At 57.1% G+C, this 13085-nt stretch overlaps 2 protein-coding genes across 2 annotated transcripts in view; one reads left to right on the top strand and one right to left on the bottom strand.

Moving 5' to 3' along the window:
* Window positions 1-1967: 1967 nt before the first annotated feature.
* On the bottom strand, window positions 1968-8206 carry SAMD10 (sterile alpha motif domain containing 10). The gene is made up of 5 exons (XM_047852324.1): window positions 6494-8206; window positions 4343-4524; window positions 4094-4265; window positions 3572-3712; window positions 1968-3369 (listed from the first exon to the last, which is right to left on the bottom strand). The coding sequence occupies exons 1-5, from the start codon at window positions 6855-6857 to the stop codon at window positions 3347-3349; spliced, it is 882 nt and encodes a 293-aa protein (XP_047708280.1). The 5' UTR covers window positions 6858-8206; the 3' UTR covers window positions 1968-3346.
* A 107-nt stretch (window positions 8207-8313) lies between these two features.
* The window catches only part of PRPF6 (pre-mRNA processing factor 6), a 48376-nt gene continuing 43604 nt past the window's right edge, over window positions 8314-13085 (top strand). Inside the window, exons 1-3 of the mRNA XM_047852323.1 lie at window positions 8314-8512; window positions 10655-10823; window positions 11899-12017. Of these exons, the coding sequence (XP_047708279.1) occupies window positions 8442-8512; window positions 10655-10823; window positions 11899-12017 (359 nt within the window). The 5' untranslated portion in view covers window positions 8314-8441. The remainder of the gene's footprint in view (window positions 8513-10654; window positions 10824-11898; window positions 12018-13085) is intronic.

Below are 13085 nucleotides of genomic sequence, written 5' to 3'. Positions count from 1 at the left end.
CGGGACGCTGGGAACTGCCCCGATCCCAATGTACGCGGATCGAAGCGACCAGATGCCTCTAGGTGTTGGCCCTGGGAAGGTGCAGCAATGGAGACCACCGTCCTCTGGGAGCCTGAACTCCTGGCCCCTGGGAGATTGGGGCCTGCAAAGCAGGATCTGGATCTCTTCCAACCGGCCCTGTGACCACCTCTGCCTGTGGCCACAGTCAGGGGACCGCCTGGCTACTAACAGTGCTGGGGGAGCAGTTTGAGGCCATGGGCTCTATGGGGTTACTGACCACTGGACCAGCCTCTGTCTGCTTCGGGTGGGGGTGGCCAGGGCCAGTGCCTTGCTCTGCCGTGCCCCAGAACCCAGGGGACACTGGTATCAGGGCTGGGGGTAATGGGGTACCATCGCTACCAGGATTTGGGAGTGAATGAAGCAGAGGAAGAGGTGCTAGTTGGGAAACAGAGTTACAAGACACACCTCCTTCCCTGAAGCCTTTCCCACCCCCGGCACCTACCCCCACTCCACCCTTCTGTCTACCCTGCAATAGATTCAGGGCAGAGCACAAGAGACATGGTCAGATTAGGGTCTGCCTCTCCTCATGGGGACTCGAGAACTGCTTCTCTAACGGCTGGCACAAAGTGCCGCCAGAGAGAGGGGTAGGGGCCCTCTTTGGAGCGTTCATTGGGTTAGAACTTCCCTTGGAAATCAGAGCCAGAGAAAGGTCCATGTGGCCCCAGGAGGAAGAGGAAATGTCCTTCCCTCATTGACCGTGTCCACCCTGGGGACAGGACATCCAGGGTTGGGGGAGGGGTCAGTGCGTGAGACCCAGCCAGGTTTGTCATCTTTCCCCGTGTAAGTCTGCATGTCCACGCATGGAGCACGTCCACGTCTGTTGATAGGTGTGTGCCTTAGTGACCACGTGTGCCGGGCAGTCTCCTGTGTAGACGTCTGATGTCAGGGTTATGTCTATGTGTCCCATACTAGGGGAAAACATGCCTATCTGTATGTTAGTATCCAGGTGACTAGTTGGAAGGTGTGTGTGTGTAGGGAAATCTGTATCTTAGCAGATGTGTCTCCAGGCTATAGAATGTCTGGATGTTGGGATATTGTGTGTCCTGTGCCCCCTGTGTTTATGTTAGGGGGTCACTGGGTATCATGGTGTATTGTGGATCTGGAAACCAGCATCATTGTGTCTCTGTGTCTCCAGACTCCCGTGGTCAGTTTCTGCCTCTGCATTACCATGTGTCTGGTTGCTGTGTGGGCACATGTGTCAGGGTGTTGTTGTGACCCATGTGTTTCCTATGTTAGGGCATTACCCTGTGTCAGGGGCTTAATGGGGGCCCTCCAAAGATTGCCATGTCAAATCCCTGGAACCCACGAATGGGGCCTTATTTGGAGAAAAGGTCTTTGCAGATCTTAAGTTAAGGGTCTTGAGGTGAGAAGATCATCTGGGATTATCCAGGTGGCCCTTAAATCCAGCGACAAGTTTCCTTGTAAGAGGAAGATATGACACAGAAGGTGATTTGACCACGACGGGCTGAGATGGGAGTGATGTGCCCAGGGATCCCCGCAGCAGCCGCGAGAAGCTGGGAGAGGTGAGGAGGGGTTCTATCCTGTGCTCCGGGAGGGACTGTGGTCCTGCTGGTTTTCAGACTGGTAGCCTGCATTACTGTGATGAAATCAGTTTCTGTTGTGTTAAGCTTCCCAGCTGTCATTCGTTATGGAGGCCCCAGGAAAGTAACTCACCTGTGTCCGTGCATCTGGCTGCAGTCCACCGGGCTGAGCCCAGGATTCCCCACCCGGCCCTGGGGTAAACAGGTGTGCTGTCAAGATGCGACACCACTGCCCCCTAGTGGCCCTGTGGAGGCACCTGAACTGGGCACCGGGCACCGCCTCCTCCCACAGCCAGGGGCCCTCCATCCAGGACTCTTCCCACTCTCCAACACCCAGTTGGCCTGAGCCAAACACCACACTGGGGCAGTTGAGAACCAGGTTTATTTCTGGTCTTTGTCAGAATATAAAAAAGCGCAAAACAAAGAAGACAAGACAAGCATGGCAGGGTGGGGGGCAAGACAAAGGAGGGAAAAGACTGCGACAGTGATAGGAAGGGCCCCCTGGAGAAGACAACGTTGTGATGGCACAAGGCAGGCTGTGGCAATCAGGGTGGCCAGAAAGGACGAGGGGGCTTCCTACTGGGGCCCGCGGGATAGGGGGCACCAGGCCAGTTATCCAAATCCCACTCGGGACCTGCAACAAGCCACTTCCCATCTGGAGGCCGGCTTGGGGCACAGAGAGGAGGCTGGAGGCTCAGCCTCAATCCCTGAGATTTTCAGGGCTCCCTAGGGGAGTGGGCAGGCAGAGGAACAAGAAGGTGGGGGCTACCAGGACTGCCCTCACTGTCCCTCTGCTGGGCAGCACCAGTCCCAAACCTTGGGCCCTCTGGCTCACAGAGTGGTTGCTCAGGTGCTGGCTGGGTCTCTGGTGGGCAGGGGTCGGGGGCACAGCCCTCAGGACAGTCTCTTGTGTGAATTCACATTTTCTTGGGAGAGGAGCAGTGAGAATACATGCCCACAACAGTCCCTCAGAGGCAGCCTCCGCAACCGTGGGAGGAGGGGGGACACCCAAACCCAAGGCCAGGAGACAGCTGGGTCTGATCCCCGTCATAGGGTGCTCATAGTGCTGGGTTAGGTCTTGGGCGCCTGAGCAACCCCCAGACCTCTCTTGCCACAGTTCCCGGGAACAGATGGGGGCGTGGCGAGGGTTTCAGAAATCACGAGGGCACGCACTTGGCATGGTGTGCCTGGGGATGCGGCTGCTGCTGATTATCCGGGTGGGGTAGGGGAGGGCACTCGCCAGAGGGAGCTTCCACAGCTTATTCCGCCTGTCCTCTAGATGCTGGGTGAGGGTGTAGAACTGGACAAATGGGCAGACAGACAGACCTCTTGCCCTGGGGGAGGGCAGGATGCTCAAAGGAAGCATGATTCAGCAGGCAACAGGGGCACAGGCATCAGTGTGGGTGAAGGGAATATAAATAAACGGACTCCCCGGGAGTCTAGGGGGATAACCAGACCCTGCTCTGGCTCCACGTAGCTGCCCCACACGCTGCCAGCAGCACCAGAGGGTGCATTTGGGCTCAGGTCCTGCAAGGAAGGGCCACACCCAAGCAGCCCGCACCTGCTCAACGGCCCAGAATGCACAGCCAGAGATGGCAATCCTGGTCCCACCTGTCCATCGGGCTGGGCTCAGCCCCTCGGGCCTCCTGCAGGGTCCGAGAGGGGCTGTGTGCCAGCTATGCATCATCCTTGCCACAGGCTCCGGTCACAGTGCTGGGGTCTGGGGTTCAAGCCTCAGGCAGCAGCTAGGACATGTTTCCAAAGGAGGCTACGAGGTGGGTAGGGGTGAGGAGGGGTGGAGATCTCTGGCATCTTCCACTCTGCCAGGCACAGGATGGCCCTTACCAGCGTCCTACAGCCGCCCCCCTGAGGTCAACTCACCCACCCTCCTCTTGGCCCCATGGCCCAGCCTCTCCCCCTGCCCCCCCCTCCCCCAAGACTCTCAGGGCCCCCTGGCTCCTCCCACTGACCTTGGCTCAGCAGCTGCAGGCTCCGCCCCTCCTCGCGCACCTGCAGGCGCAGCACCTGCTGCAGCACCTCCTGCCGCTGCGCCTCCTGTGCCAGCCCCATCCGCTGCAGTTTCTCCCCATTCAGCCTGAGCAGCGCCCGGCCTGGGAGAGAGGGGAGGAGGGGTCAAGCCAAGGTCAACACGCAAGGAGCATTAAGAGCCAAGGCAGAAGTGGGGGGGAGAAGAGGGGGACATAGACTTAAAGAGAAAGAGAGGCAGAGACAGAGAAATAAGGAGAGGAAAGAGGGGGATAGGCAGAGGAAAGGCAAGGACGGACAGAGCCGGGGCAGAGAAAAGCCAGAAAAAGATAGAAATGCACTGGGGAGGCAATGGCAGATTCTGCAAAGAGACAAACCTAGAAGGAGAGGTTGACTAGAAGGAAACAGAAGACAGGAAGAAATGATAGCAAAAGAAACTGAGGCAGGCTGAGGGGGGCTCTCCAGGGGATCCTTACGCCCCTCACACCCCGAGCAACCGAGGGTACCTGTGATGGCGTGCTGGGAGAAGGCCTCCACGTAGACGAGGTAGTTGTGGGGACAGTGCTTCTTGAGCCACTTGCAGACGTCCTGCTGACTCCACAGAACCACAGGCCTCGTCAGGCCACCCAGTGAGGGACTTGTGTGGTACAGACCATAGTGGTCGGAGTATAGCCGGCCCTGCAGGGGAGATGGGTGGCAGGTGGAGTGAGGTGATGGGGAGGGCAGGGGCTGAGGTGGGTATGCTGGGTGGGTACCTGGGGGGCCTCTGTGCCAGGCTGCTGCAGGAGCTTGACTGGCCGGCCGCCAGCGGCCCTCTGGCTACGGGAGTCGTGCCACGTGAGGCTGGTGCCTGGCGTCCGAGGCAGGTGACAAGGGATGCTCTCAGTGGACACTGTGTGATCCAGGAGGGTTCGGCAGAAGCTGAAGTGTGCCGTGGCTGTAGAGCACGGATGCCTGGTCAGAGTGGTCAGGGACAGGGCCAGAGGACCCTCTCTCTGCAAACCAGCTCCCTGCCCAACCCATCTTCCCTCCCAACACAGAGAGCCACCTTCCCAGTTAGAGGTTCCCAACCCCCCAAAGGCAGAAAGGAAGTACACAAGAGCTGTCTTGAGCACCCACCCAGCCCAAGGATGACGACCTAGAAACACCTTTCCTTTTCTGAGTACACAGTTCATACTCTGGGGAACAGGACTGTGCTTAGATTAGAGAATAAATGTGCCCACCAGGGAGCTTCAGACTTATAGCCTGGCGAGGGGCTATCCTGAGTCAGGCCTGATCTTGCCCTTGCCTTGGGCTGACACGTGCTGAGCCAGAGTGGGGCACAAAGACAGGACCTGCTTGTGAGGGAGCACTGGCCCCTACGTCCTGGGAGAGCCTGCATGGTGGGAACCCCCTGAGTATGCTGCCTGCCCCTCACCAGTGAGGGCACCCCGTCTCTGCAGCCATACCTAGCATCTGAGACTTGGCTCCTGCCCTGTTGTGCTCTGCTCATCTGCTGACCCACCAACAAGAGGCCTGAATGAACTCCGGGTCAGCCAACAACCAGGATGGCTCTCCTCCACCTGCCGCAGAGCCCTTGGCCCAGGACAGCTCCTGGGGATAGTGGGCTTCCAGAGGGCATGGGCTGCTCAGCACAGTTGTGCAGGGTCCAGCCGTATGCTCAGAGGGCCCAGTGACACCTTGCACCCTCTATTCCCCACACAGACTTCATTTTACTCTTGAAGTTTCAGTTTCACTCTCATTTCTGGGCTTGTTGCTGACATAGGTCATGGGAGGGCAGACACCCCGATGAGCTCCTCCCAACACCTTGCACAGGTCTGGGCACAAAGGAGGTGCCCAGAAATACTGTGGATTAATGGGTGGGTGGGTGGGTGGGTGGACAAAGGCTCTGTGTGGTATCCACACGTCAACAGAACCCTAGGGAGAGATAGGGCCCAGGTGTGCCCTCATCTTTACAGCATCCAGGCCCCAACTCAGCAGGCAGAATCAGGTTCTTGGCCAGGGCGCTTGCCCCACTGGCTCTCAGCAGAATGAGAGACCCTGCCTCCCATGGACACAACCTCGCAGCCGCAACTGAGGGCAGGGTTTGGGGTTGTGCCCAAGAGGTCTCGGTATTGGGGAAAACCCATTACTTCCCCTCCTTCTAGCCCTTAAGACTCCTCCGACTTAACGTCCCCCCTTCATTCTTACAACGTTCTGGAATCGGATGACACCAGGTGACTCTAAAATTGAGGTCCAGGTGTGGTGTGGCTGCCCCGTTGTGGCTTCTAGTATCGTGGAAAAAGATTAATAAATCTTTCAGGACACAGGTGCCTGTGCCGCTCGGCGTCGCGTCTCAGGGCCTCGCGAGCGGAGCCGTGCAGGGCCGGGGCCCCAGAGCTAAGCTCTGGGCGAACCAGTCGGACGCCACCGAGCGCGCTGCACCTGTCAGGGTACAGCCGGGCCCCGCCCATTTCCTGCCCAGCACCAGGAGGGATCTCCATCTTTCCGTCCGTCTGCCGGTCGTTCCGTCCCTCCCTCTTAGCCCCAACGTCAGAATTCCAGCATAAAATGGGGCGGGGGCGCCCAAGCCCGACTGTGGCCTCGGCTCCCTCTCGGCCCCACTGCAAGAGATGGGGAAGGAAGGGGAGCTCGCGCGATGGAAAAGGTGACCGCAGGATGGTGCGAGCCTGAGGACAGGAGCCCCAGCCCATAACCTCCTTCCAGCCAAGGGTGCGCTGATCCCGGAGGCCTGAGGCTACCCGCCCCACCGCCCCAGCTCAGGACAAAGACACCGGAGACCCCGTTCGGCAAGGACGCGCCCCCCCAGTCCGCGCCAAGCCGCCACTTGGAGTCCGCCAGTTCCCGCCCCCGTTCCTCTCGGTCCTCGAGCCCCCAACCTGCGATATCCCCGAAGCCCTGCTCACCGTCCACATCCCGGCGCTCCCCGAAGCCGGCGCGCACAGCCCCGGCGCGGCCTCGCGGGGGGCTCAGCTTGGTCCTTAGCTCCGTGAACATGGGGCCCAAGGATCCCGGGCCCGTGCACACGCCCCTCGCCGGGCGCAAGGCGGCCCGTGTGGCCGGCGGGGAACGCGCGCCGCTGCCCCGCCCCAGCCGGCCCCGCGCCCGAGCCGGTCCCCGCGCCCGGCGAGTCTGCGCGGCGAGGCACCTGCCTCTGAGCCCTGAGTGCTGGGCGCGCTCCGGGAGCTCCGAGGTGTGTCGGCGGCGCGCAGGTCTGCGTATGCAAAGGGTGTCTGCCAGGGTAAGGGACGACCTTAGGCACCTGGGCATGGCTTCAAGGAACAGTGATTCTGTGCACCTATACGGGATCCAGACGTCTGAAGGGGCTTCTGAGGCAGGGAAATAAAGATGCGATCTTTCGCGCGGGGAAGGAAGGGGTAGGAGGGGAGTATCCTACCTGCTCCTGGGATCTTCTGTCCACCGGAGCCCAGGTCAAAGGCCAGACCGATGCCTTGCAACCACTTCCCTTCATTCTCCTACCTCAGATTACCGACTCACTCCTTTATTTACGCATTCTCCACACCTATCCAGAGATCTCTCCTCAAATGGGCACTTGCTCCCCTAGACCCTCTCTTAACCCCCACCACAATGTGAACTCCAGGAAGACAGCCAGGGTCTCTCCCCTTCCCTCTGTAGCCCCAGAATCTGACTCAGTGCTCAGGATGTGGCACCAAAAGGGGGTTGGCTGGGAATGGGGAGGAGAGAGAAGCTCCAAGGAGGCTGCAGCAGGCAGGAGGGATGTGTTTGTTCCAGGACGCCGCTGAGAAGTGCTAGGGTGGGCTGGGGGCTGCCCTGTCCAGAGGCTACCCACTGAGTTTCGCTTGCTCTGCCAAGTCTGAGCACTCTCCCCAGGTGTATGTGGGCTGCTGGAGGATGTCCCACAGAATGAGCAAAGGTACACGCGGAGATACAGAAACGTATGCAGAGTCGTCATGTATGTCCACCTGAAACACGAGCACAGGTGATCTGACTGGTACCCATGTCCACCAACACACGCAAGTAGAGATCTGCACCGAATTCATCCACATGCTGTGGCCACGCATGCCCACATACCGAATTGTTCCCAACATATCTACTGCCTTTACTTATTTTCGCCAATTGGCCCTGTAGGGGCTGCGCTTCTGCCCTCACTGCCATGTTCAAGGTGTGGTGGGGGTGGGAGTGGAGCCTGTACAGGGACTGGTGCCTGAACTGGAGCCCGGGGAACCTGAGCGCTGAGAGCTAGAACAGCAGCCTGCACCCTGGGGCACGAGCAGACAGGTGTGCCCACGATCAGGACACATACACCGCACACAAGCTGTCCACAACTAGTCAGGTGCAGCCCCGCTCAGATGTGTTAAGGCCTGCCCCAGGGCCAGGACGATTCTGAAGGGAAAGGTGAATGGCTAGGCCTGATTATGAGCGGTCCCCGGCGGTCAGGCGGACTCGGGGAGGGGACCCATGGGTCCCGCTCATGCAGGCAGGTCTCCTCGGAAATGCGTCGAAAGCACGCAGTAAGTAAAGATGCCCCAGGCTGAGTTTTGAGGTCCTGCAGGTTTTTTTCCAGGATGATGTCGCTCCAGGAGGTCTCCAGCTGGGCAGCTCGCACGCCTCCCCACTATCAGGCGCCCCGCGCGTGCGCCTGCCACATCCCCGCCCCATCGCCGGTGCCGGAAGTCGGTTTTCAGGAACTTCCGCCCGAGGAATGCGGAGTGGGCGGGGCTTCGTGCGGCCGGCAACCTTTGCTTCCGGGGCGCGGGTGACGCAGGGCCCGGGAGCTCTTCCTGCTGAGGAGCCTGGGACGTCTGTGGTCTTTTGCCTGCGGTCGCGGCCTCCGTCCCCTCTTCCTCTCCGGCGGTGGTCGTCACCGGCGCCATGAACAAGAAGAAGAAGCCGTTCTTGGGCATGCCCGCTCCTCTCGGCTATGTGCCGGGGCTGGGCCGGGGGTAAGGCTGGGGGCGAGCCGCGGCGCTTGAGGGGAGGGAGCCGGCGAGCAGAGCGGGCCGCGCGCGCTTGGGGAAGAGGGGCTAGGGGCCGGCCCGGGCCCGGACAAGACCGTCCGCACTACCCGACGCTTCTCCTCGGGAATCAGTCGGATTTGGGGAGCTTGGCGACGGGGAAGATTTCTCGAGAGGGTTGACAGATTAGGATCTGTGGCCACACTGTTTGCAAGACGTCCCTGGGCTTGGTTTAATCCATGTAGAAGAATGATGCTTTGGGGTGGACCAGAGCTGAGTACCACTTCTGCTTGCTCCCTAGACGACGCGAGGCTTGGGCTTTGACCATGCGTTGGTGGTGAGCCCGTGTTTGGATCTGTAAGATGATCTGTGAGCAGGTCTGCAGTGAGGACTACGGGAATCTTTGACGGGTCGTAGGAACACCGCGGCTACTCTCCCCAGGCCAGGCAGACCCCACACCCTTGTCGAAAGCATAAGTGATCCTTTCCCGGCCAGATTCCTCTGTGTGGCGGCTCCCAGTGCCCCCTTCTTTCCCCGTGGTGTTGGTCGTCATACACTGGGTGTTGGAACTCTCAGCTCAGGCACGCAGGGCATCTGTGAGGCTTGTGACTGGGTCTCCCGCGCCTGTCACACGGATTACTGTCACAAGAGGTTGAATAAGTGAGCAGTCATCATCATTCTATTTGTTTGGTTATTCATTTGTTTAGGGAAGCTATCAGGTTGCCCTGTGGGGGGTTAAGGTTGGAGTGGGAAACACACAAGTCTCACTGGCATCATCTTCAGAAGACCTCCTACCGGGAGAGGTGAGGTCTTTGCATTACTAAATATATAAAGAGGAACAGATTCGTTTTTAAGCCTTTTTTTCCCTAAAGTTTATTTGTTTTGAGAGAGACAGAGACAGAGAGAGAGCGCGCATGTACATGAGGGGAAGGGCAGAAGGAGAGGGAGAGAGAGAGTCCCAAGCAGTCTCCACGCTGTCAGTGAGGCATTGGATGTGGGGCTTGATTGAACTCACAGACTGTGATCAGCAGTCAACGCAGGGATGCCTGGGGGGCTCAGTCAGTTGAGTGCCCGACTTCGGCTCAGGTCATGATCTCACGGTTTGTGAGTCCGAGCCCCGCATTGGGCTCTGTGCTGACAGCCCAGAGCCTGGAGCCTGCTTCGGATTCTGTGTCTCCCTCTCTCTCTGCCCCTTCCCTGCTCACACTCTGTCTCTCTCTCAAATATAAATAAACATTAAAAAAAAAGAGTCGATGCTTAACCCACTGAGCCATGCAGGTGCCCCTAAAAATTTGGAACTCTTGGGTCCCAGCGGTCAGGGAATGCTCTATCGAGTGGTAGCATTTGAGCCCCATTTGGCAGAAGATTGGGATTTAGGGATGTAGAAATGTGTGTGACTGACACTGTGTGCTGGGTGGTGAAGAAAAAAGGCCTGGTGTGGAGGAAGCTGAGGGACTCTCAAGGGGGTCTGTTGGGTGGAAGGTGCAGGGGTGGAGGGGCCGGAGTTCCTGTGGGAGAGACGGAGCCGTCAGAGCGCCGTGGTCAGGCTGCGCTGAAACGAGAAGAAGGCTAGAGGCAGGGGTAGCGAAGTTGGTTCCCGGCTGTGATGGGAGTCAAGGTTTGGGGAGGAGGGGTTTCAGAGGTAGACTCAGTAGAACTTGGTACCGAGGGGATGGAGAAGAAGGCACGGAGGTGAGGCCGGTGGTCTGGTGCCCGCCCGGTACTTGGAAACACCCCAGGGCGGCTGCAGGATAAGCACAGAGAAGGAATTCTGGTTGGGTCACATCGGGGCTGAGGGCCTCCTTGGATGTGTGGGGGACGCGATCAGCAGGTTATTGGAAATGGGAGGCAGGAACCTGGGCAGAGGGAGGTCTGATGCTCTGGTGAGTCTCTCAAGGAGAAGGTGCGGCCTTGGTAACCTCCTCAGCGTAGGTAGGTCGGAAGCTTTCTGTCCCGAAGAGAACAGACTAGTAACGTTGGCGAGCGCAGCGTGCTTGGTTCCTTACTGCCTGGCGCTTTGGTGCCTTCCCAGAGATGTGAGAAAAAGAGGGGTTATTAAGCGGGGACTGTGGAGGGAGAACAAAGGAACAAGTTCGCCTGGGTAAATGGGTGTCTTGGGGTCTCCTGCAGTGCCACTGGCTTCACCACCCGGTCAGACATTGGGCCCGCCCGGGACGCAAATGACCCTGTGGATGACCGCCACGCGCCCCCGGGCAAGAGGACCGTCGGGGACCAGATGAAGAAAAGCCAAGCTGCGGATGATGACGATGAGGATCTGAATGACACCAACTACGATGAGGTGACTTGTGGCGCGCTCCCAGCCAGTCCCCAGAAGGGCCGGCCAGCTTCTTGACCCCGTGTGTCCTTGGCATCTCTGGCGACGGGCTCAGAGAGGCCAGTACAGCTAGCGCCTCTGCTGTGCCCAGGGTACCTTCAGCAGAGGGCAGGAAGGGAGCAGGACAAAGATACGTGCACTGTTGTCTCTTCAGAAGAGATGTACTAGCCCTGGGGTTTTGTCTTGGCTTGTTTTTAATAATGAAAATTCCAGGTGGAATTGGCGATGATTCTCTATTTTGTTTCAGTGCATACTCTCTTAGTTAGTTAGTATTTGGCCATTTGAGGTTTTCTTCATGTGTGTTCTAACAGGTGGCATTTTTACTCAGGAAAAGATTTTAAAAATTTCAATTCTGAAATGATTTAAAAAAAAAATTTTTTTTTTAACGTTTATTCATTTTTGAGAGAGAGAGCGTGAGCCAGGGGAGGGGCAGAGAGAGAGGGAGACACAGAATCCGAAGCAGGCTCCAGCCTCTGAGCTGTCAGCACAGAGCCCGACGTGGGGCTCGAACCCACAGACCGCGAGATCATGACCTGAGCTGAAGTCGGACGCTCAACCGACGGAGCCACCCAGGCGCCCCAATTCTGAAATGATTTTAAACTTCCAGGGAACTTGCAAAAATCGCGTGGAAAATGCCTTCACTAGCTTCTCCTCATCTCACGTGACCTTAGTACAGTTATTGAAACCGGGAAACTAACATTGACACAACACTGTTGGCTGTGTACCTAACCCGTGGGCCTCATTTGCGTTCCATCCGTTTTCCCCTGGTGTCTTGTTTCTGGTGCACCCAGTCCAGGACCCTGCACTGCACTGGCTGTGTCTCTTGGTCCCTTCCCCTCTGGGTAGCTCCTTTATCTTTCATGCCCATGATACTTGTGAGCAGTACAGATGACTGACTTTATTTTCCCTCAGTTTGGGATTGTCGGATTGAGAAAAATTGTTTAACAACGTTTTACAGCTAGAGGTGTTCTCTGTTTCTGCTTGTGGGGATTGCGTTGGGGGTAAAGCTGACCCTCTAAGTATGTTGTTGTGCCCTTAGTTTAATGGTTATGCTGGGAGCCTCTTCTCCAGTGGGCCCTACGAAAAAGATGACGAGGAAGCGGATGCTATTTATGCCGCTCTGGATAAAAGGATGGATGAGAGAAGAAAAGAAAGGAGGTAATGTAAATTTCTGCCCTTTGCACTGTATTTACCCAACTCTCTTTCTCCTTCCTTTTTTCTTTCTCTTGCTTTTAATTCTATTTATTTATTTTAATGGTTTATTTATTTTGAGAGAGAGAATGTGCATGCGTGAGTTGGGAGAATGACAGAGAGAGGGGGGAGAGAGAATCCCTGGCAGGCTCTGAACTGTCAAGAGCAGGGCCCAATGCAGGGCTCGGACCCATGAACCGTGAGATTATGACCTGAGCCAAAGTTGGACGCTCCACCAACTGAGCCTCCCAGGTGCTGCATTAAGATTGTATTGTATTTATTTTTTGACGTTTGTTTATTTTTGAGAGAGAGAGAGTGCAAGTGGAGGAAGGGCAGAGAGGGAGACACAGAATCCAAAGCAGGCTCCAGGCTCCCTGCTGTCAGCACAGCTGGAGCCCACAAACTGTGAGATCATGACCTGAGCTGAAGTTGGATGCTTAACCGACTGAGCCACCCAGGCACTAATCTCTGTACCCGTGGGGTTTGAACTCACACCCAAAATCAGGAGTCATATGCTCACTGATTGAGCCAGTCAGGTGCCCCTGTATTTACCTAACTTTAGAAGAGATATTTGCTTTGACTTACTTCAGATGTGGAGAAAAGTTGCAAGATGCACGTGTCTGCTCAGCTCTGAGGCCACCTGGATCTTAATTTATGGCAGCCACACTTGGATAAGTGCCAGGCTGTTGGAGCGTAGTCTTAGGGCTGGGGACTGGAGTGGAGAGCTTAAGAACTCTATTGTTTTCCAGAAATCTACAGAATTTGAGGGATTGTTTTGATCACACGTCAGGATTACTGTCTTTGAGAGGGGTGTAGTGATGTTAGTTGATATTTATTAAGTAATTTGGAAGTTAGCTGAAGATGAGAGATGAATATGTAAGTCCTTGTAGGCAGGGGCTGTGGCTTGAGAATCTTGGTCCACACGACAGCGCTGGGACTGCGTTGGGACTGTGGGGAGTCAGGCTGGGCTGGTGGGGATGGGTGACGGTGAGCCTGGAGGGAGCAGGTGCACTCTGTCCTTGGGGGCCTGTTCAA

The sequence above is a fragment of the Prionailurus viverrinus genome, chromosome A3, assembly GCF_022837055.1.
Source record: "Prionailurus viverrinus isolate Anna chromosome A3, UM_Priviv_1.0, whole genome shotgun sequence".
Lineage (NCBI taxonomy): Eukaryota > Metazoa > Chordata > Mammalia > Carnivora > Felidae > Prionailurus > Prionailurus viverrinus.
This window is presented reverse-complemented; position numbering and strand designations above follow the sequence as displayed.